Here is a 25,548-nt window from a genome sequence, read left to right as displayed (position 1 = left end):
ATATCTTCCCTTGTGGGTATCCTAGCTGAGCTCTTGATCTATATGAAATCCTAATACTTATACTGTTTTGTTGTTATCACTGGGAGTGTTCAGATTGAATACAATAGCTTCAGTTTTACTAGCATTCTTCTGTAGTACATTTGCCTCAAACCAAGTAGTGCACCTCTCCATTGCCACTACCATGCTGTGTTGCACATTTTCACGATTGGTATTACATGTGATGAGTGATGTGTCATCAGCATATAGCACTGCATCACATGATACAACTGCAAGTAAATCATTTATATAAATAATGAAAATGAAAGGTCCAAGAACAGATCCTTGAGGTACACCCTTTACAACTGGTAGACATTCTGATATTTGATTATTTACCTTAACTTACTGTTTTCTATTGTCCAAGTATGACTGCATTAGGCGTAGGGCATTCTATCTCACTCCATAGTGGTAGAGATTTTTGTTTGTAGATTCATTTGTTCCTGCGAATGGTTATTATTTTATCCCATTTTATTAAATTCAGTTTACTTATCAACTTGTTTAGCTTTTGTTCTTTAATTGGTCTTATGACTTTTCTACAGTCTGTGGAAGTTTCAGTTGCTTTACTGTTAAATAGTTTGTCTGAGCCATAGTCTCTCATGATCTGAAATGCCTAGTTTGATTGTGTTGAATTCTGTTTTGGTTAGATGAAAATTACAAATTACGTTATCTAGACATGCTTCCTGTTGTGTGGGTTTGTCATTTATGCAACTGAACTTAAGGGAGCTTAATGTATTTAGCAAGTGATCAACCTTTCTATTCTTAAACCTAATGTCTCTATTGATATCACCAAATATTAGTATTCTGTAACTTTTGCATTTGAGTAGCAAGGGTAATGACTAACAGGGGATACTGAACACGTACAGAGAAATATTATGGCTTTGTTTGAGTTGCCAGAGAGTGTGACAAAGATACTGAAAGAACTGAACTGCCACTCTTGAAGATAAAGGTAGACTATCTCAAAAAAACTTGCTTACAAAGTTTCAAGAACTGGCTTTAAGTGAGGACTAAGAATATACTGATGATACTCCGAGGAGTGTAGGGGACGATGTGGGGGACCCGCATTGCCTACTAGGCAAGGTCCTAGGAGATGGATTACCATTGCCTTCCTCCGACTGTAATGACGATGAATGATGATGATGAAGAAGACACAAATAATCCCTTAAATATCTCTCCCATACAGATTGTGAGGGCAGCATGCGCAGGGACATTGAAATAGCCGTTCTTTCTGCAGTCCATATGTGAATGGAGCGGTAAAAGACCCTAATAACTACACCTTGTACAGCGTACTTTTGCACAATTGGACGTATCCCCTGCCATGCACTTCACAGTGGTTTGCAGAGTGTTCATGTCGATCTAGATGATTACCAAGTTTGATTGAAATCAGTTAAGAGGTTTAGTAGGAGATGTAGAACATACATACATTCAATGATTTTCATAAATACATAAATTTTGAAGCTACTGATAAACTGTCTTCACCAAGCTGACTAAGGCTGTGTTCACAGTGGCACTGACAGTGGTAGTCAGATACTGTTGCCCGATAACATCGTCCGACAGCGTGGTCATCATATGTCTGATCTCCTTCACCAGTTTTTGGCAGGGTCAAGGAATTTAGGTTTCATCTACCCTTGCCCTCACAATCTGTATGGGAGAGATATTTAAGGGATTATTTGTGTCTTCTTCATCATGGGCAGGCATCATAAAAAACAGCATCATTCTACGGGTTTTGTAAGAGCAGCTGATTATGATGGGATGATGAATTCCTCCTCCTTCTATCCAATGTTATTGTGATCCTCAGTTCGAAGACTCTTCACGCAGGTTTATCCTGTGCAAGCCTCTTTATCTCAGCATAACTACTGTAACCTACATCACTTGAGACTGCTTATTGTAACAAAGCTTTGGTGACACTCTTCATTGTTTGTCACCACCTCCACACACAATTCCCTACATTACAAAATAAACTATATGTTGATGCTTCAAGATATATCCTACCTTATCCCTTCTTCTAGTTAAGTTTCATCATAAAAATCTTTTCTATCCAGTTGTATTCAATACATCTATGTCAGTTCCCCATTTAATCTTCAGCATTCTTCTGCGGTAATGTCTACCACATTTCAAAGGCCTCTATCGCCTTCTTGTCTGTACTGTTCTGTGCCATTGTTTCACTTAATATGAGATTACACGCCAACCAAATATTTTCTGAAAATGAGCTGCTGAAAATAGTGGGAGAGTTTTGCTGTTTGAGTAGCCAAATAACTGATGATTGCAGAGCGGCAACAAAAGTGTTTTGAAAAGTGAACTATTTGCAGTTTTAAAAATGACTGAAGTTTTAAAAACGAAATTTTAAAAATGTAAAATGCAGACTTACAATAGCATGAACAGATTTTTGAAAAAAATTAATACTTTAAAATCTAATACTAATCCAGGTTAATACTTAAATTTACATTAGATGTTTAAAAAATTCGCTTTTCAGTAAAGCCTTTCTTGCTATTCCAACTCTACATTTTATATCCTCCTTACCTCTACCATGTTTAGTTATTTATCTCCGCAAATAGTGAAACTGAAACTCACCTGCTATTTTCAGTGTCTCATTTCCTAATAAAATTATCCCGGATTGTATGATTTAATTTGGCTGCATTCAGTTAACTTTTTTATGTTGTTGTTCATATTGTAATCTCTTTTCAATGAACTTTCCATTCCATTCAACTGGTCTTCCAAGTCTTTTGCTGTTTCTGACATGTTGCTCAAGGTACAGATTGAAAAAGCTGTTCAAGGTGCAGATTGAACAGATTGTGGGATAAGCTGCAACACCCTGAACTCTTTCCTCAACTACTGGGTCCCTTCCATATCTTTTGAGTCATTTAATGGCTGTCTGGTTGCTGTGTAAGTTATATCAATCATCCATTACTGTCATTTGCACTATAGGGTGGTATGGCTGGCACATTGCATATATAGGTTTGAGAAAGTAGGTGGCAAAGCAGACATGTGCAAACACATTGTACAAGAAAGGAATATGAAATAGAACGACCATGATCATCACTCGCATGCACTGTCAGCCTCATGGTAAACAATGAACTACTGAATGCAAATCTTGTGTCAGATTCTGTCCTGAATTAAGACAACTCATTTCACCCAGAGAGTATTCTTTGTGTTGTGAGTGCATCCTAAAACAGTCCTCAAATAAATATGTAGCATTCTGTAGCACAGGTTTTCAGTAGGAATCCACTAGAGATGAAGGCTGTTAGCGACAAACCGTGGATTTACAAACCATTGCTATTCATCACAAGAACAGCTGACTTTGGCCTCAGTCTCTATGGGCTGGTAATTGACAAAAGGTTTAACCCCAGGTTTCCATATGGTTAGTTTCAAATCAGTATAATGAATCAAAACACACTGGTCATATAAATGGGAATCAGACTAACAGAGAAAATCTTCCTCTATGCAGCTGAGTGTGTCCTATTTGGAATCTTCCAGAGACATTATTCTGCCGACAGTTCTCAGGAATCAGAGTGGTTTACCTCAGTTAAACATAATGAGTTGGGCTGTTCCTAGATTTCTGAAATCATTCCAGGCAAATGCTGGGATTATTTCTACCGATATGCCATGACTGATACCTTCCTATTCCTTGCCCATTATTATTCTAAACTGAAGTAAATTTCATCGATTAATGTATATTATTGTTTCTTCTACTATTATGTCCACCCCCGGTAGCTGAGTGGTCAGTGCGATAGAATGTCAATCCTAAGGGCCTGGGTTTGATGCCCAGCTGGGTCAGAGATTTTCTTCGCTCAGGGACTGGGTGTTGTGTTGTGCTAATCATCATCATTTCATCCCCAATGACGCACAAGTCGCTGAAGTGGTATCAAATCGAAACACTTTCACCTGGCAAACGGTCCACCCGACAGGAGGCCCTAATCACACGACATTTACATTTTTTTTGCTACTATTATTGTCTTTGTCAGTATTATTTTCATTATATTTTTTGTAGGCAAATATTTTAGATATATAAAGATCTTGTGCCAGGCAGTGAGGCATATTTAACATCAACCAAAGTAAAATAAAAATGGTTATCATCTTACATAGTCTTCATTACAAACATTGTGTGTTATATTTCTCGTGTCAGACCAAAATATTTTCTATTCCTAGTATGGTTTCCTGATGAAGAAGCTAATCTAATTCTTCTATGATGATTACCAAATTCTGCTAGACACATTTTGCTCTCAACTCATTAAGGCATGACGGAAATAACACTTGTGTGCGTTACAAGTATAACGTGACAGCTTCTGCCGCAATGGTAACCTGCTGTGTAGTTCTGACAGCGAGTCATCACTACCCACAGCGTTTCTAGGAATACAGAGTATGATACTTGACCAAAAACATTAAGATGGTGTATGGTACAGCTAAAATTTCGATGTCAGAAATGAGTTACAGGCATTTAGTTAAGATCCTGTCAAGTATACAGAGTATAGAATCTAGACAATTACTTCACATACTGCATCAAATGAGGTGGAATAGTGATAGAAAAATATAGATGATATGAATAGTGTCTCACATAAGGATATTTGACACTTGGATGTCATAGGAATGCTCACATTACCAGTTGTTTACCACCAACATAGAACAATTCTTAGATGGCTTAGTAGCTGGAAACCAAAGATTCTGTGGATGTCTCGTTTAGTGATTTTTATCATGTACATATGGTTTGTGTAATGCCATAATTGTTTTCATCTATATCTACACAGCTGCTGTACACTCGGGTTTTGGGATTGAAGTTAAAGAAGGGACAGTATGCAGTCATATTTTTGTGTGAATTGGCTGCTGGAGGAATAATGGCCAGTGTCTCCACCTCTTAGCGGTTAAATTTTACAAAATTCTTTTTAACTGAGAGCCTACAAAAATAAATTTTATGTTTCTGAGACTGATGGTTTAGGCTAGGCACTGGTTGGGCAAATAATTTTGAACCTGCTCTTTCACTCCATTAGGGGTTGAATCTTAAGAAAAAAAAATCTTATTGAGAGCCTACATCAAACAAGTAATGTTGCCTCCAACTGCCATGTTTGTGATGACTGAGACTGCGGTGATAAGACTGTCAGTCTGTTTCTCCTTCACATAAGTAGACATACACTGCAAGGCACTGTAGAGTCCATGATAGGTGCTCTGTATCAGTGGTAGCCATGCCCGGTACATTTCCATTACCATACAGGGAAAGGGAGAAGTGACTAGGTGCATGTGTCTATTCTCACAATTTTTGGTCTGTTTTTCTCATAACTCCTAGGTGAGATACACAGTATTCTCAGTAATGTTGTTGCACAGCTCACTGGCCTGCCTCCTTAGCTGAGAGATCAGCATGTCAGACTCTCATGCAATGGGCCCGGGTTTGATTCCTAACAGGGACAGAGATTTCTTCCGAATGGAGACTGTGTGTTGTTCTCATCATTGCAGGTCATCCTATATGGTATCAGTTAGACTTGCAATTTGGCAACTGAACTTCCCCAGGTGGGGACTCCCGGCCATCAGTGCCATACAATTGCTTCATTTCCCAGGTCACCTCAGATTCAGCTTCTTTTAGATTTATACCTGCAGGGCTTCACGACTACTGTGCCACCATTCCTCCAGCGCTTCCCATCTGAACTTCCTGAGCGTATGTGTCACACTGTTCTAAGGGGCCACATGGACCTGTTACAGCAAATATTTGAAAGCAGCACTTTACCAAAATTCTATCAACTAATATGAATCTTCTATTCACCTTCACTGTTAATGATTTCAGTTAATTGTATTTCACAATCACTTCATAATGCCAGCATTTTCTTCAAAGATCTCAAGAAGTTTATCTTCAACCCTGTGACCTGTCATCATTGATCCCTTCTGTAACTCAAATTTAAAGAGAACTGCTTCTCAGAACAGTGAGTATGGACAAAGCCTATAGTGATATAAATAGAAGAACAAAGTCTTGCTTACATTTGTACTTCAGTTTCATTTGGGTAAATAATTATTAAACTTTTCTTTTTTCAGGGACATGATGGGGAGGCTGCAACAACCACCTTCAGCAGCTCTCCGACACCAACACCTTTGTCATGGGTTAGTACATTCCACACAGTATGCTTGGTTCTTGCATTTGTGAGAGTATTCCTGCTTAATATGGCTGTGCAGTGTGTTTATGTTTTTATTTTCATGTATTTCTTACAATGAATCAACTAACTCATTGCCACAAGCAGATAAATGTGAAAGAATAAATATTTCATATATTTTTAGTAGTATATCTGCTATTGCTAACTACTGTTGAACATTGCATGTTTTGCATGTGGTAGAGAGTTAAATGCCTCTAATTCAAGAGCAGATGGATTCTTTGTTGCAGATTTCTTTGGAATGAAACCCTTGCAGGAATTATTATGCATAAAGAGGACAGTCCCTTACTTCTCAAGTGGGTAGAGATTTACATGTCTACAAATACACTCAGCAAGCCACCTTTCAAAGCATGACGAATGTATCAAAATAAAATATTCGACAAATGCAATCAAAAATGCAAAGTATGACGGTTGTTCAAAAAGTAAAGAACAGTCAGTTGTAAAATGGATATCACAGAGAAAATTGAAACGGTTTTGTTTGCAACAGTTAGCTACACCTTCTAGCTACTCCTCTAAATAGTCGCCACTCTGTCTTTGACATCTTATTTTAGCAGAGATGAAAATCAGAGGGAGCCAAGTCCAGGCTGTATAGTGGATGATAAACACCACTTCCTATTGAAAATGCTGCAGCAACATCCTCATTGCCCTTGGAGTGTGTAGCTGAGAACTGTAATGAAGAGGGAAATGGATGGCAGTTAAGTTACCTGGGGTTGCATGAAATCAGGTAAAATCTCACAGCAGGCATCCATATGTGGCAGGAGATACTATTTTGTAGGCTTTGTTATGCACTCACTGTGTACTCAGAACTGAGAAGAGTGACATGATGCTATCTACGGACACACTAGAGACACTGTCGAACACATCTGTGCAAAGTTTTGTCAGATTTTCACTTTGGTTTTCATTTCGCAACCGATAGTAAAACCTTAGTAACTTTTTTATTTGCTGACAAATGGAAACAACTGCTGTTTTCTTCTTTTTAATGGAGTACTGCACCATTTCAGTGGCATTCGATAAGATTTGAAGGAGTGCAATGATGTAGTGCTTGCCAACGTGTGGAATGAAGCTTTCTGGAGAACTTACATGGTTGAATACACAGATACTGATGGTATCAGGTAGTGGACAGGAGTGGCAAACATTGGGTACCTGGGGTAGCAGATCTCAAACTTGTTACTTTTTTGTTCATTCCATATATAAACACAAAAACATAAACGAAGGTGACATGCCAGCATGAATGTAGAAATATGGAAGGTGTAGATAACAAGCATTAAGTAATACATGTGCTATATTTAAACAAATCAAAAAATGGTCTGTATTGTATTTTGTGTGAGATGTGATTTTAAGAAAGTGTTGCTAAAACCTGTGTTAGGACTATACAGAGAGGACTATAGAAATGTCAAGCATGCTTAACTGTGTGCAGAGTCTTCGAAGGAAGTATTACCATCCTGTATGCACACTTACCTACTGGAAACAATAACTGCACTATTAAATAAAATGGATGCTGACTTAATTTTACCAGTAGCCTTACCGTACTAAAGGACTACCCAAAGCATTGCTCAATTTCCATGATATTTCAAAGTTAAAAGAAGATATTCTGAATTGTGAACAGAAACATTTTGTACAGTAGAGCACAATCTCTTTGTTCGACCATGCAACATGTTTACAGCGATCTGTTGTTAAAGTTTTATGATTCTTACACCACTGAATTCTAATTCCTCTGGCTTAACAACACATTTACTCACTGTATTTCTGCCACAGATGTTTTGTTCACACAATTGCTATCATAATATTTTGGTTGACCCTGTTTTCTAGGTCCATTTCAAACTGAGCAATTGGTTTGGTGACAGCAATGTTTTAATTCAAAGCAGGATTTCTCTTTGATGTCATCCTGTGCCTGTTGATAAGTTGAGTTTTTTTTCCACTACTGTGTTTAGCAAACAAATTTTTCCCACTGTGTGAGTGTGCTGATGCAACAATAGATACAGCAGCTGTAGTTATCCCTAGCAGGTTTGCTACTGGTATCAGGGACTTAAGCATTTAGTGACAATGACAATTGTTCCTCTTTTGAAGACTATAAAATCTGGCATTGTGATACACACACTTTGAAGCACAAGAACAATGATAAAGGTACTGGGGGCTCACAAAATTTTTATGACTAGCAAAATGCTACTGATTTGGAGATAAGGCAGAAAAACAATTTGCATGAAGCAGGTGTCCATGCGTTATTTTGTCCAGTCTCTCTAATATATCAGACTCCTGTTGGATCTACAATGCAGAATAATAGCTTTGCAGTCAGTTATTTTCCGTCTGAAATTGTTGCCCATTGTAAAGATTTGATATTGATACAAAACCAGACTGACAAATCTGAATATCTGGACAGGGCTCTGATAGACAGTGTACCCAAAATTGCAGCCAGTGTCTCAACGACAGTGTCACATCACACATTATTGTTCCCAATGAGGACTACATCTTCTGTAGATAAATATTTCAGAAAGCCTCTCATGTTTTGATTTTTGTGCATAAGAGCAAAATAAGACCCTAATCACTACTTCCTAAGAAGACCAAGAGAAAAGTCAGTGGATATTGCAGAGGTGTTGCTAGTCCAAGAAATATTTCTCCAGCCGCACTAGCAGCAGTTTAAGGCAGCATAGCTAGTTAAGGGATTGGGTCTGTTCCTTGCTGCCTCAAATGTAAAACAGGATCAGAGAACTGGCAATCACAGGTGACTGCAACACTGCCAGCAGTGAGGGCATGACTGCAGGATGTAGAATGTCTCTGATGGTCCTGGTGTGCCCACAGCTTCGTAGATGTCTGAATGTGGCACCAAAGTTACCTTGCCGTAATGACCCCAAGATCTTATTGACTCATTATAGAATGTTGAGAATGTTATTTGATTTTGTTTATTAAGCAATTATCCTTTTTTGGGGGAAGAGAGGACACTATTGTAATTGCACTGTTTATCATTCATTATTTATTGATGCTGCACTTATACTGAGGATTTTATTGTCACCTTCCACAGTTTTAGTTGATATTGGCTTGTAATGATGTTATATTTGTTGCAGGTCACCGCATCAGCTGAGACTCTGCACTATGTTCCCATTGGAGCTGTTGACCATCTTACCAGCCCAGAGAGTAGTAATGAGAGCCACTGCTGAAGAGCATCTGGTCATCAGTAGTCATTCTGTTGAAGGTAGCCTGAAACAGGGATATATGAAATTTTTTATGGGATGTTTGTTAGTCTGTATGTTTTCCAGTATCTAACCAATTGACCGGCTTGGTTGGAGTTCGTGTGCCAACACACACACACACACACACACACACACACACACACACACACACACACACACACACACACTCCAAAACACTGCTCATAAAACCTGGTAAAAACCACCATATGACTCACTGAAATCATGTACTAAAGTGAAATCCTAATTTTGGTGACACACACACACACACACACACACACACACACACACACACACACAGGTACAGTGCAGGTTCACAAATGTTTTGCTGATACTGGCAGGTAAGCTGTACTTGGGAGGGGCCATAAGCAAACCAGATTAGTGGACAGCTAGAGCTACAAGGATGTGAGCAAAGTAGTGGGAATACTTGAGAATGTTACACACTTGTGGGATCACGTCTTGTTTTCTCTCAGATGCTCAAAGAAATATTTGTACTGTACTTTATGAAGCACCTTAGTCAGTTGCCAAGTGAGAGGAGTAGGAGCAGACCACCATACCAGTTGACTAATAAGAAGTTTGCCAGTGACAGTGAATGTGCTGAAATTGTCTAATTCTTGAGGCCAGCTCTGTATATGGACACTGCTGCATTTTTTTTCATCAAAACTTCTACTTTAGAGGCAATGTCTGTACTGTTTTTATATGCCCAGTGTTCTAATAAAACACCTTAGGCTTCATGTCAGTTTGCTTCGATACCCAAGGTTGCAGTAGCATCCATATTGTTCATTAGTACAGAAGCAAAGATGTCATAACCTCTGCTAGTATGAGAACATAATCATTTGAGCACCATTTCAGTTATTCTTCTCTTTTGCAGCAGTAGATCGCAGATACGTTACTCCAGATACCTGGGGCAAGGTTCAACATTTAGTACAAGTTCATGTTGAGTTAGACAGAGTCACTGGAGATTGAATAAAATAGAGGGAAAGTTCCACATTCTGGCCCCAGATGGGCTAATTGGGCTTGATCAAGTGCTGTGTCATACTCTGCCAATGACTTATTCAGATGCTTTATGGAGAGGCATATGGTCATCACAGCCCTCTCCTGGTCGCCCTCGAGACTGCAACTAATAAGTCGAGTAGCTCCTCAGTTGACATCACGTGGTTGAGTCCACACTGTACCAGTCCTTCCACCAAAAAAAAAACTCTGTGGAAATACCAGGAATCAAATCTGGGTCCCACACAACGTGGTCAGCAGAGTTGGACAAATGTAATAATAATAATAATAATAATAATGAAGAGGTTAAAAAAAAAACAACCAACAAGTTGCAAACCAAAGGTTTATGTAACCCATGATCTGGCTTTCGATATTTATAAAACTATCTTCTTCAGAAGGAGTGAGCCCTAAAAATGTATATAAATGGTTACAAACTATTTTTACATAAATAACAAATATTAATAATAGAAAAATATTTGTGAGGTAATCATACTCACTTGTTGCATCACAAGGTGCTAAATTACATCAGCTGAAGCTGAGCAGCTGTTGTCGTTTATAAAAACCAGAAACATATGTATGATATACCAGAAACATCACATGCCATGGCTTTAGTGTAAGTATGCCAGAGGCAAAGGCCAACTGTTGAAAGATACAGGCTCAAGTGATAAGGAAAATTAGGATACAGAGGGCACGAAATACAAGCACGTAAGAATTGCGTCTTGATTGCCTTAAGTAACAGCAGTTTACATTACAGTAGAATGAACAATTCATCTACAAGGCTTCTACTAATGCAATAAATTTTACGGGTATATATTACATATAAGATTTTTAATATGTTTGCTGACAGAGTAATACTGTATGTAAATTCAGCATGCAGAAGCTAAAGTTCTATTTACAAAGGACCATTGTTGCAAATACATGGGGAAAGAAGATAAAAATGAGCTAAAACATTGTCACTAAAAAGGGAAACTTTCACTTAACACTACGGTAGCTTAAGTGATTAGGAAACATTGGAATGCAGTGGGTGCTATATACAAGCTCATAAGCAGTGTCTCTTGCTGGTGTTCAGTTATGTAATTTTACATTAAAGCAAAATGACAATCTCATATACAAGGCTAGTAATAAATGCAATAGTTTTAGAAGAATACATTAAATATGAAATCATTTGTAAAACATTTATGTAGCAGAGTGATATTGCTTGTGAATTTAGTGTGATATGTAAGTAGCTCAGCAGTAGAGAGGAAGTATTTTGAGGTAAATAGCATATTTGCTGATGGTAGTGGAGATTGGTAACCATGTGTTATGCTTCTTCCAGTTACCTTGAAGAATTTTTCAACCTCTTCAAATTTATACAGTTGCTGAATCACAGTCATGTTTAAGATTTTGAATAATGATAGTAATAACTGAGGAAAGATAGATAGTGTAAAGTCCCCCACATCATTTGTAGACAAAATAGTGAGTGATACTGGATGCAACTAACTTACCAGTATGTTTGTATCCTCAAGAAGTACTGTACTGAACTGTTGGTGCTACTTTGCTACGTTAATAGTGCACTTTTGTCTCTCTTTTTTTTTGGGGGAGGGGGGGGGGCAGTGTTTCATAAGCTTGGTTTGAGTGGGCCATCGTAGCAGTAAGCAGTGAAGCAGTGCACTACTTATTGTGAGGTATCGTATTTACTCGAATCTAAGCCTCACTTTTTTTTCCGGTTTTTGTAATCCAAAAAACCGCCTGCGGCTTAGAATCGAGTGCAAAGGAAGCGGAAGTTCTGAAAAATGTTGGTAGGTGCCGCCACAACTAACTTCTGCCTTCGAATATATGTAGCGCTACACAGGCATGCTTTGTAGGCACAAATACTGGCGCCAAAACCTCTGTGTCAGTAAATAAATAAAAAAAAAGGGTGGAAGACGAGCTTTTTTTCTCCGCCCCGAGTTTCGACCACTGCATTTTCATACATTATCTAACGAAGTAAATAAAAATTCCGTATTGTTCATCTTCGAATGTAGCAGAATTTCAATGTACTACGAAAATCCGACTGGCAAGACTGTTCGGGATGTTTGTCAATATGGCCAACTCTATGTTCTGAATTTTTTCCTACCCGGTGAGAAGAGATGGTTGCTAATAGGAACCTGATGAAATATGAATCACATGCAGTATTCTCTTCACCATAAGAATAATACGAATATAAACGCTTTGTCATGTATTCTTTCGTGTTTGCTGCTATCTCATTTAAATCCTGTCTGCCTAATAAACTATGAAAACAGAGTGAGACAACAGCAAACACGGAAGAATATATGTATCGTGTCATGTTTACATTCATATTATTCTTATGCCTAATAGAGATACAGTCAGAAACGAAGCACAGCAACTGACTAGATTTTTAAATCTAAGATGACTCTAATTTCTGTGCAGAATTTGATGTACTAAAGAAGTGGCCGCAAAGATTTTCAAACGGAGAAAAATTTTCGCCTCACTCTCAATCAGAACATGTTCTATCATACGCAGTCTATTATTTGGTTCTTGTTGATCATTATCACAGAAAGCAGCAGTGTAAGTAACAACAAATAGCAATCTCTTGCCATTGTTTCGCTAATGAGACGATTCCTCTCTCTTTTTTTTTTTTAATTGTAAGCGGCGGTAGTGCGCACAAAAGCAAGCCATTCCGCGAGCGGCGACAGGCTGTAAACACGCACTATCAGAATGCGACAAACAATGCATGACACAGTACAGTATTGCATTTTCAGCTTAGAGCGACATAAACACCTATAACTAAGAAAACGGCACTTATCAGATCAAAGCAAAATAAGCAATCGATTCAAACCAGACGAAGCATGTAAAAAAGGAAGGGTACCTGTATAAATATGAACGGAGCGCCTGACGCATAGCAATGGCTACCTGGTAAAGCTTAACTGCTAAGCTTATGACTTGAACCAAACTACTGTAGCTGTATCGTCATTCATTTGAGCTAAATTGTGTCTCATATTACAATGGACCAACTTTGTTTCGATTTGGAAGTGCGGCCTAAAACTTTTCTCTCCCCTTGAATTTCGAGTCTCAAGTTTTAGGCGCAGCTTAGATTCGGGAAATTTTTTTTGTCTTTATTTCGAGTCTCATTTTTCAGGTACGGCTTAGATTCGAGTGCAGCTTAGATTCGAGTAAATACGGTATATTACAATTTTTTCACATTCCATTCATAATGGTAGGTTGGAAGAGTGGCTGCTTATACTTAAATGTTTCTTAGAGAGTTGGTATTAGTTTATTTTATCTTCATGATAATCATGGAATTGAAATTTGTGTAGCTGAAAATTATTTTTCAGCTCTATCCAGAAAACCACTTACTAGTGTTTTCCAGATAATTTTTAGCAGTTTGTTCAAAACCAGTGTTCACTGTTCAGCTTTTGCAGCATTTCTATCACTTCTTCCAATGAACGAAGCAAGCCTATGACAATCCACACTACTCTTCTTCTTATCACTTTGATATCTATGTTTCAATAGTTTTCCAGTATAAACATAAGAAGTATTCTGTGAATAGGGCAACCAACATTTATCATGGTTGAAAGGGAGATGACCACAATTTTAATGGCAGTTTAGTTGCAATAAATGTCAACTGCACAACTAAAAGGGGCGATCAAAAGGTTCCATTTGAGAGCACTGCAGCAGTATATACATTGATAAGCCAAACAATTATGACCACTGCACACTGCGATGTTGGATGACACCTGGTGGCTTTGCAGGCACATGATGCGGTAACAAAAGCATGTAAGTGAAGTAGACACAGATGGGGGATCACCCTAGTGAAGAAATGGGCTGCAAATGGGGAAATCCATTGAGGAAAGCAACTTTGACAAAGGACAGAGTATTATTATGCAGAGCCCATGAACAAGTATCTCAAAAATGGTGAAGCTGGTCGAATGTTCAAGTGCTGCTGTTGTGAGCCTCTATGAAAAGTGGCAGAAGGACAGCGAAACTACCACTAGGTGCTAAATGGTTGGACATCCATGACTCTTCATGGAATTCAAGGTTCAGAGGCTTGTCTGCCCTCTAAAGTAGGGTAAATGGTGATTTGTGGCATCTATGCTAAAAGAGCACAATGCTGGTGCATGCACAAGTGTTTTGGAGCTCACTGTTCATCATACATTGTTGAACATGTAGCACCATAGGAGACTGCCCCTACATGTTCACATGTTGACACAATGATACTGTCAATTACAATTGCAGTTTGCACTGTGCTATGGGATGTATTCTCCTGCTCTTGCATGTGATATGTCATAGTAATTGAAGGCCTGCTGACAGCTGCAAACCACCTGCATCCCTTCATATTTGAAGTCTTCCTCAACATCTTTCAGCTGTATAATTGACCATGACTCAGAGCCAGAACCATGTTACTGTGATTTGAGGAGCATTATAAGGAAATCACTTTAATGTCTCAGCAACCAAATTCACCTGGTGTAAATCCTATGGAACCGATTTGGGTCGCTATCGAGCACCATCACTGCACATGCAAATCAGTGGCCTGTTTGGATTTGGGGTGGAAAATCATTAAAACAAAGGCATTTTTCATTGTGGCATAATCTCACGAAATTTCCCCTCTGAATGTAAAAATATTTTGTTGTTTCTGACCTACATGGGGAGAGACAATTATCATAATAAAATAAGGGAACTCAGAACTTGCACTGAAAGGTACGGGTGTTAGTTTTTCCATGTGTTGTATGAGTTTGGAATAATAGAGAATTATTGTGAAGTTGGTTCAATGAACCCTCTGCCAGGCACTTAAATATGGTTTGGAGAGCATCCATGAAGATGTAGATGTAGATGTTATTTAAGCGAATTACATGACCTGTGTGTGGATGTCTAATGCCACATACCTCTACAAACCTATCAACAAGCTGTTAGATCCCTTACACACAGAGTCAGTGATGTATTCCATTCCAAAGATTGACAAACAAGCTATTAAGCAGTTGGTCTTAATGTATTGTCTCATCAGTGTACCCAACTCTGATCGAGGTACATGAGCTGTTTTGTGTGGCCTTCCAATGGAAATTTTTTGATTGCCTCTTATACATTACATTTTCTTGGAATGGGTGACAGAGGAGATACAAATATAAAAAATACTCGGAAACTTTGCTTATTTTTACTCTATTATGTCATATGCTATTATATTTAGAGTAACACCATGAAACAAAATAATGTTTTTAAGAGGGCAAAAGCCCATAATACGACTCACTTGTGGTGTAAATTCAAGAACAACATGATGAAACCTATTCAACGAATTGGATATAACTACTGCTTCTCCATGTATTTATTCCTAAAATGATCTATCAAATGTGTTGTGTGACGCATTTGAGAAATAAACAATGTAAAGAGTGTTTTTAAACACGATTGCCTCTACAATCCATGTTCTTGAGTCCTTGTTACTTCCATGAATTTTATATACCATAGCAGCTGATCAGTACGAGGTGAGCATCCAGTTGCCAGTTGGCAGTACTGACCAAGAAACCAGTAAATGTTTCCCCTCTCACAACCCCTTTGTATGTGTAGACTATGTCATACTGTCTTCAGTCATCACATTCTCTCAGGTTATATAATCTTCCTTCCACTGAAGCATGAGCAGAGGAAAGACTGTATGCCAACAACAGTATTGATTATTATTCAAAAACTTTTTGAGATCACTCAGTCTGGGAACTTGAACTATTGACAGTACTTCAACGAAATAATATTTATGACAGTGAGTACTGATGAAATTTACAGGTCAAACAGGTAGTCAATAAGGGAACTGGGAGAATTAAAAGAAATTGTCATTATAGAGGAGATCCCAGGCAACACGGAAAAGTTGATCACTCTGTTTGCAAGATAGGAATCAGTCAGTTGTGGACTGTCAGACCCAGTACATAATATTGGTGACTCCTGTGTATTAAGTCCAACAATTTCTATTGGTAAAACATATTTACTTGTATCCAAAATGAATCTTTCACTCTGTAGCAGAGTGTGCACTGTTTTGGAACTTCCTGGCAGGCTAAAACTGTCTGCTGGACTGGGAATAGAACTCAAAACTTTTCCTTTGATGGGCAATGCACTTGCAACTGATCTATTGAGGCATGAGTCAGCACTTGCCTTCACAGATTTACTTCTGGGGGTACCTCTCACTGCATATCTTGCTGGAGAAGAACTCATGTCTCCCGCACCTCTCTGCGTGGTGTCAAGTGTCTCACATTGATGTCCTTAAAACCAGTCATCCATATACTCCTTGTCACAAGTGGAATAGGTGAGGGGACACACAACTATGTAAACACAAAATAGTACCATAAACATCAAAATGTTTCTGTATTAAATACACCAATTATACCACTGAACCAAAACAGATAGGTGAAAACAAACATGGAGAAGAATAGGGAACAAGTTATTGATTCTGTCTAATTTGTTTTTCTCTATTTGGCAGTCATGGTGTTTCATCCTTCCGTCATGGATAAAATGTGCAAGTACACTGACAGTTCTGACTGGAGGTAGTTGTTGCGTCTGGTGAAATTATCTGGTGTCAGTAATGTTCTGCAAGTATCTTACACTGCACTGTGTCTATGTTGGTAACTAAGCTGTCACTACAAAGGTACTATTGACACTGAGGTCTTTATTTTTATGACTGAAGCACTCAAGGGCTCTTTCTGACAGTAAATTTCTCCTTTTACAGAAAAGAATAATGCCACCAATTGAGCTACTAAGCAAACACCGTTAATACAACATAAAAAACTGTCTGTTAATGAACATGATATTCCATAATGTCACCGTTTAATTGCGTATGAGCTAGTAAGTGAACAAGGGGTTGAGTGCAAATTTCCACGAGAGGGGCAGAATGCTCTAACTGTTAATTTTCGTACATCGTAACCAATTAATTTGAAGACATATTGTGCACCAAATACTAAATTAGACAATAAGTACATTAAAAGTATTGCATTTTTAATGACTGATAGTTGTCCCCTCAGAATATTTTTAAGGTAAATGCTTTGAAACATAAAAGCTAACCATATAATATTACTACATGTGAAATGCATTTTCCATATTATTCATATTTTTGTGGATACCACATTTCTTGAGTCTATGATGTAAAATTATATTCTTATATAATTAAATCAAGTGTGTTTGTTAACTTAGGAAATGAAGTTAGAAAGTATTCACTAAAATAAATTTCTGTTCATTTATTAGCAACAAAAATGTTAGATGGAATTATAAAATGATTCAGAATGTCAGAAAATTTTGGTAGATGTCAGTAAAAATAACTAACAAGAAATGTTCTCTTAAAAGTGCAGAAACAGTAAATAAACTTTAAAAAATCACCCCTATAACTTTGATGTCATGTAGAATACTTTGTTTACTTACACAATTTTTCATAGGATCATGTTATAGGATTTAATGGGTCACTTTCATAGTTCCTACTTACTATTTTTTTAATGTTGACTATCATGATGTAAACTGAACAAAATATGTTATGCAAACTACATTTCTGGGTTGTTTCTACAAGAGCAGACTTATTGACTGAACCAAGGCATTCTTTGTTTCCCAAATTAGACATGGTGATGTGCAGCTGTGTCAGTTGGGTTGCAAAATCTGTAACTTCAGGTTTCATCATGTTCCATTCCATAGAATTCGAGAGGATGGTAACTCTGTGGTGCACATCTTTTTTTAACTTTGAAATTTCACAGTCTTTTTCTCTTTTCTAAAGTAGAAAATTACTTTTCACTTCCTGACTGATGTTATTTGAGTCCACAAATGAGCACTCCCGCAGTTTTCTTTAAGGTCTACAGAAATCACTCTGCCATTTAAAACTGTATGTAGTCTCACTGAGCCACAACATGTCTTGTTTGTACTTGGAGAAAAGAATAACTACCATTGTTATTAAGTTGAGTGGCATGGAGAGAGGTTGTTCATGTAGGAAATGGGGACAGATGTCAGCCAGGTATACTGGAGCCATGTTTCTGTTCAATTGATGAGGGACAAGAGAAGGGTTCTGGCAATCTGTGACAGGCACTGCATGCCAGGACATTGAACTGGAACTTTTCTGCATCTCGGTAAGATGGTATGCAGGCAGAGATCCAAGGGGACAGGGAGGGTGACACTATGGTCCTGACACGTCCCTCCCTCCTGCATGGGAAGCCACTGTATTAACCACTAATGCAAACAAATTATGATGGTTATATTAAGACATTTTAATAATTTTATTGTTTTATTGTTAAAGTAGATGATTGCAAATTGTATTTTCTGGGGTTGAGAGGGGGGAAGGGAGTGAAAAATAGTGACGACCGAGAACCGAGTCTTGAATCTGCACCTATCTGTATCAGGAAGGAAAAAGATCAGGGATACTATCTTGGCACTGTTTTTGTAAGGGTTTGTATCAGTCTTGATTGTAGGACAGTGCCAAAAGAGCCTTCATGCCAAAGAAATGGCTCAGTTTGTTGTGAAATATCTGACAGATAAGCAGACCGAAGTTATGCAGTGACTGCTGAAGCCACAGTTATTTCATTTCATGCTCACCAGTGGTAAATCTGCAGTTCAGTAGAACAGAAGAGAATTATTTCTAGAAACATATGAGCATTCTGAAATGAATTAAAAGTTGGTGCCCCATGTAGCCCCCCCCCCCCCCCTGCCATCTTGCAGGTGCCTATGGTAGTTAGTTATGCTTTTTATCTTATTGGAATTTATAATACAAGGACTACTAGAGAGATTACCTGGGAAATGTTTAAATCTTTTGCTACATATCAACTTTCTCACAATACTGATGGGTAAATACATTTTGATGCAAATTTTTTCCCCCTCAGACACACTGCTTGAGTTGTAAGCATATAAAACTGCTGCTTATTAACAGCAATGTGTGGCACGTAGTTGGTCTGAGGAATGACATTGTCATAAAAGTTCTGGCTTGTGAATAAAATGCAATGCCCATTGTTTTCTCCTCTGTTACAGTTGCTAGCAGAGGCAGACCAGTGTGGAGATAGAACTGTCAACTACAGGCGTGGCTGCAGAATGGACAGTTATCCACATAAGAAGATACACTTGAAAAGTTATTGAAATCATACCATCTGTAAAACACACGCAGCAAAGAAGTCCACCACAATATTTGTTCTGCATAGACAAAGCCACTGCCAGTAGATATTAAAGTACCTTGTTTCACTTCAGTTCATAAACATGTCCACTGTAGAGGGTCTTCCTTGAAGAGCTCCTTAGATGATTACGAGGCGGGACACCTGGTGGGCAGAGCCACCAAACTGGAAGACCTCCCCAGCACATCATCACAAAAAAACAAACAAGAAAATCCAGACCACATATTTCTCTGTATCTACAGATCCATCATCATGTCGTCAAGCCTTTTTAAGGGTCCATTTTTTTTCCTCCTGTGGGCCTTTGAGACTACAGTGCAAACACAGTTATGCAGTGGAGCCTCAAAGGCACACTGGACCCTTTGAGGCCAGGGGACCGAATAGTCCCCGATCTTCCCTGAGTACAGTTTGGTGCGATATATATGGCCCCCCCTTCCCCACTTCTTCACAATTCCAATGAAAATATTTGCCTTTCAGAGCCATAGTTTTTCATATTTCTTTCTATCCTTGAACTACAATGAAGGGGCTCCCTGTGTAACGCCGACTGTGCTCCGGTGGGTGAGAAATCTCCCGGTTTGCGAGCTCTTATGCACCACCTGACTTTGTGCCCGCTCTGTCTTCATCTGATGAATCATCTACAGTTTTTCTTCTTCTTCTTCTTACAAATAGCAGGTGCAACTGCCATTGTCTAGTGCAGAATTCAACAAATTAACTTACATTTTTGTTTTTCCACTGTTATCAGCTAATATGTGTGTGACTCTGTGCATTTCTCTTTCTACGCTTAATAAAGAAGGAAACCAAAAATACTGTGCATATTTTTCAGTGTTCTATCAAATTTCTTTTCCATGGTATTTATTCAGTCTAGGCCATTTACTCAGGTTTGGCAAGTTTTGTTTTATTTAACCATGCCGGTGGATTTCCTTTCTGATGCCACAGTCATCAGGGTAGCCTGTCTGTGAATCATCTTTCTTGTGTGTTAACGTATTTTAACTGTTGTAAATCATTCCCTCTCAGGGAAATTTGGGAAAAAGCACAATGTTCATCTAACTGAGCATGAGAAAGCGCAATCCACACTCAGGTTGGCTGGTGTACCTTACCATGGTTGTTAATCCACTGTGCAGGTTTGTTCAGGGTCTTTCACACTGGAAGGTCATTAGTTCAGGAAAACATTGAGCAATTTACGTGGAAACTGAGTATAATGTTACAGGATGCAAGAACCTGAAGCTGTATTTCTTGCTTGTTTGTCTGCCAAAACCAGTTTAACTGAAAAAAAAGGAAATTGAAAATACTAGTAGAACAAATTAACTACAACCAAAAATTATGGTAACATATTTCATAATTTATTTATGAAAAATTACAGTTTTATTGTAGGCAGATTGAATAATTGAAGAAGTTCTGAACAGAGCAGGGAAAAACAGTTTTATAGCACAACTAGGCTACTTTAAGGGATAAGATAACAGTACACATCCATTGGCACCAAGGAATATTTTATTTGGTTAAGGGGAGAAGTATATGTTTGTGTTGAGGGAGAGGGCAGGGGAGAGGGGGTAAAATTGCAGTTGCAGATAAATGCTTGTGAGAAGGTTCAAATGGATGCAGGTTGCAGTAGTTATGTAAACTGTTGACACCAGAGGTATACACCTCATCATAAATGATATACAATATTGAATCATTAAAATGGAATATTTATGAAGTTTATGAACAGACTGAGTCCACAGGAACCTACTCAGGACAATTAGCAATGTGAGGACAAGAAAACTCTAGTTAATAATCATTAATATGTTGTTGTTTTTAGTGTTTGGCTGATTCAGTGGGACATGGTGATGGGTGCAAGCAATGGTTTACTTCACACAACTTACCAGGATAAGCAATGCAATTTGTCATCATTCATTAGTGGCCCTGGATAGATATCTCAAGTGGCGGCCCTGTTCTCTGTCAGCTCCAGGAATTCTCTTTTTAGGCATGGATCTAGAATGTGGGTCTGGTGGGTGGGGTCACAGTTTGATACAGTCTCTCACGCCCCCCCTCCAACAACTTTTGACATGCCACATATGCCTATAATAAAAATAATACCTATAAATATTTTAATATAATATGTGCAATCAACTAGCAGTAGCATACAAAACTTGTGGTTTGAAGATTAATTACCAAAAACCAGAATACTTGACTAATGACTCAGATGAGCTATACATTCTAGGAAAGAAAGTCAAAAAGATAAACACTTTCTGTTATTTGGGATCCATTTTAGAAACTGAGGGAAAAATCAGAGTCAGAAATCAATAAAAGAATTAATAGCGGATGGAAGGTCATTGGGAAGCTTAACTCAGTCTTATGGAGCAGGAATGTAATGAGCATAACCAAAAAATTAATATACAGACCCATATTAGAGAGTGTGGTTCTGTATGGAACGGGGATTTGGACAATTAACCTGAAGCACATTAAAAAATTACAAGCTCTAGAGATCAACTTGTGGAGGAGATCGGCAAGAATCTCCAGGAAAGAAAAGATAAGGAACGCCAAAATAATAAGGAGAAGGAGAATGTAAATAAAAGAAAGAATATGTGATGTAATGGATAGCAAGAAATTACAAATTACAGGGGTACAGGCATGTACGACGAATGGAGAAAGCCAGAATACCAAAACTGATACTGGAGTGGGAACCAGAGGGGAGAAGAAGAAGAAGAAGAAGAGGATGATCTTTGACCACCTGACTTCAAAATCTACAGCACACAATGAGGAGGATGGGCACAGAGGAAGAGGACACACAAGACAGAAACACTTGGAGAAATATTTTGAAAATATAGTTTAAGAACGTTTATTCTTTGTATTGTAATTTCCGAGTAAATTATTATGTTGGAGATAAGCCTCTGAAATGAGGAAAAGCTAAAAAACAAAGTATTGTGTTTACATCCGTGAGTTTATTACTTTAGCACGGCATGCAAGAAATTTCATTTCAGAGAAGTACAGTATATGAAAACATTTGTCCAAACATTTGAGAAGCACATTTGTCACACAAATGATGTATGGACTTTCACAATTCTGACAACATCAAACATTACACACTATAAAATCACTGTGTTCATTCACCATGATTTATGCTTCACTTAGGATTGCATTTATGAACACAGACCTGTAGAATATGACTATACAATCATAAATCATTTCCACATTGTGGGATACAGAGTTTCTGTAATTTTTTTTCTTAGTGGGATGGGGGTTCTTTGCCTTTTTGTCTGGGCTTACTCAGCTTTCTGCAGTTTATACATTCTACCAGCAGACCCTTGAACCATGTTGGATTTGTCGTCGTCATTTGGTACAATTAGTCTGTGAATGGCTGCTTTTAGCTAGTTGGAATGTTCTGTACAGGTGGTCAGCACACAAGAACACACACGGAGGAAAGAAACTGAGAAGTAACTTGTCATTTTCTAGAATTCCTTGACATTTTCCAGACACTTAATTTTTATGCTACATTATTCTTCAAAAGTTAACTGAAAAATTTGGAAATTTATTTATGTAAAAATATAAATTCTATTGCTAAAAACATATTTTGGGTGGGAGGGGGATAGGGTGGGTCATGACTGTCAATTTCTTCCTGAGGCTTCTGCATTAATGTGCCACTGGAGGTCATACCATATGGGTTACATGACAGTGTCAACAGAAGTACATTTGCAGATTTGTTGTGATGAACCGAGAAGTAAATGTAGCTGGGGAAAATACAGCAGGTGAAGTGATAGACTTCACCTATGTAGAAGGCATTATTAAGTGAACTGAAGAAGGCAAAGTGAGGGATGTATCACAAGATTGCAGTCCACATCAAAATGCTTTTATCATATACTGAGAAGAAACTGAGTAAGGTATTTGTGAAGTTGCCTGAAACTCAGTATTTTATAAAATGAAAACAGAACTTTGGGTCCCCCAGAGAAGAAGAAACTGAAAGCATTTGTAATGTGTCAAAGTCTGTAGGCAGTGGAAATAAAGCATGAGCAGTTACTACTATGTATAAATGAAGATAAAAACTTTCACAAAAAGGGACAAATCTCTTAAGGAGTCCAAGAACAGTTACCTTTGGACTGATCTAAGGTGTCCAAGGACAGTTAATTTTGGACTGGAAGGAGGAATAAAGGAATAAAATGTGTGTGTGTGTGTGTGTGTGTGTGTGTGTGTGTGTGTGTGAGAGAGAGAGAGAGAGAGAGAGAGAGAGAGAGAGAGACAATGCACATTGTTGTTGTTGTTGTGGCACCAGCTTCATGCAGCTCTCAATTATTATCTTCTGCTAGGCTTTTCATTTCTGCAGAAGTACCGCAGCATATATTCACTTCAGCCTCATATTTGTGATCAAACCTTGAGCTCCCATTGTAATTTTTTGCCTTACACTTCTCTCAATGCCCAAACTGACTATTCTTTGATGCCTCAGGGTATGTTCTATCAGTTGATCTCTTATTTTAGTCACATTACGTCACAATGCTATTTTCTCCCTAATCCAATTCATAACCTCCTCCGCAGTTACTCCAAATCTTATCTTCAGCATTCTTCTGTAGCACCACATTTCAAAAGCTTCTATCCTCTTCTTATCTGTACCACTCATCATCCATGCTTCACTTCCAGTCCAGACAAATAGTTTCAGGAAAGATTTCCTAACTCATTAATTTATGTTAAATGTTAAAACATTTCTCTTCTTCAGAAACACTTCACTTGCTGTTGCTAGTCAGCATCTTATCTTCTCTGTACTTGAGCCAACATCAGTTATCTTACTGCCAAAACTACTACTTTTAGTGACTCATATACTGATCTTATTCCCTCAGTACCATCTGGCTTAATTTTATTACACTCCATTATCTGTATTTTACTTTTGTTCAAATTGATCTTTAATCTTTTTTAAAGATATAAATTATTCTGCTCAACTGCTCTTGCAGGTCCATAGATGTCTCTGGCATAATTACATTGTCATGACAAACATTGAACTTTTCATTTTTCATCATTTAACTTTTATTCCATTTCCAAATTTCTCTTTTCTTTCCTTTAGAACTTGGTTAATGTACAGCATGAATAACATTTTTGACAGGCTACAACCCTTTCCCACACCCGTCTCAACTTCTGCATTCCATTAATTTGATGGGTAGAAATGTAATACCGTGTACTGCATAGACTGACTCATTCACTGAGTTCATATGGCTGTAATTTGGTAAATTTTAAAACTGTTAGGGGATTTGTATGCATGAAGATTTTCATAGATGGAGAGTACTTTGTAAGGTGCACTGTAAAGCATTAAAAGCATCTGACGTAATGTAAGTGAAATTATTCCAAGAAGTTTCCATACGATATGAACACATGGTACTATTCCACAATTGCTTGTCATGTTGAACATTCTGATGCCTCTGTGACCATGTGCTTTGGGATTTTCCCTCTGTATCTGGTGAATTTTCAGAGAAGGGAGGATCTTTATGTAATAATTATGAAGCAGTGGTGTACAGATTTGAGTTACTGATTTGTTAATCTGGACCACAATTCTCCCCTCTATGAATCTTCTTTTTCTTCCCTTGAACTGAGTCTCCTGTGCAGCCTGACCTTTGCTGGAGATAAAATTCATGCTTATCTAGGTTCAACAACATACCAGATAACTGCGTATATTCATTAAACTTACACAGCTCTGAAAACCCAAATGTCTGAAATTAAGCTTTCGCAATTACATCAAGTGTTAAGTCGGCAATTTTGCTTTGATAATTACATCAAGTGTCAACAAAGTTATCAACAGGTCAGCATCTGCTCTCTGACAGGGTTTAGTGCAGAAGCTCCAGTGGAACTGTCTCCTTTTTTTCTTGACATAGACCATTGTCAAGGTACATGCTATTTGTTGTGACTCGCCGATCATTCAAAGCGCTGCTGCACAATTACGCGCGCCCTCTATGTGCGGCGCTGTCTGCCAGCCATGCAGCAGCTGCACCACCTAAGCGGCCAGCCGAGCAGCGGCCGCTAGACTGGGACTCAGTGCTCATTCGAATGCTAACGTGTACCCATGTCTTGCTTGTCAACTTACTCTGTGACTTATATGTGTTGTGTCGATCTGAAATATATTTGTTAAACTTGACATTATAACAATTGGCGATGAGATAGTGGATTTTTCCTTTTCCCCGTTGACCC

General features: G+C 38.2%; 1 protein-coding gene across 1 annotated transcript in view; it reads left to right on the top strand.

Annotated features, from left to right (window-relative positions):
- The window catches only part of LOC124775730, a 168,668-nt gene that overhangs the window by 116,777 nt on the left and 26,343 nt on the right, over positions 1-25,548 (top strand). The window contains exons 4-5 of the mRNA XM_047250557.1: positions 6,046-6,111; positions 9,218-9,345. Of these exons, the coding sequence (XP_047106513.1) occupies positions 6,046-6,111; positions 9,218-9,310 (159 nt within the window). The 3' untranslated portion in view covers positions 9,311-9,345. The remainder of the gene's footprint in view (positions 1-6,045; positions 6,112-9,217; positions 9,346-25,548) is intronic.

This window comes from Schistocerca piceifrons, chromosome 2 (assembly GCF_021461385.2).
Source record: "Schistocerca piceifrons isolate TAMUIC-IGC-003096 chromosome 2, iqSchPice1.1, whole genome shotgun sequence".
Classification (NCBI taxonomy): Eukaryota; Metazoa; Arthropoda; class Insecta; order Orthoptera; family Acrididae; genus Schistocerca; species Schistocerca piceifrons.
This window is presented reverse-complemented; position numbering and strand designations above follow the sequence as displayed.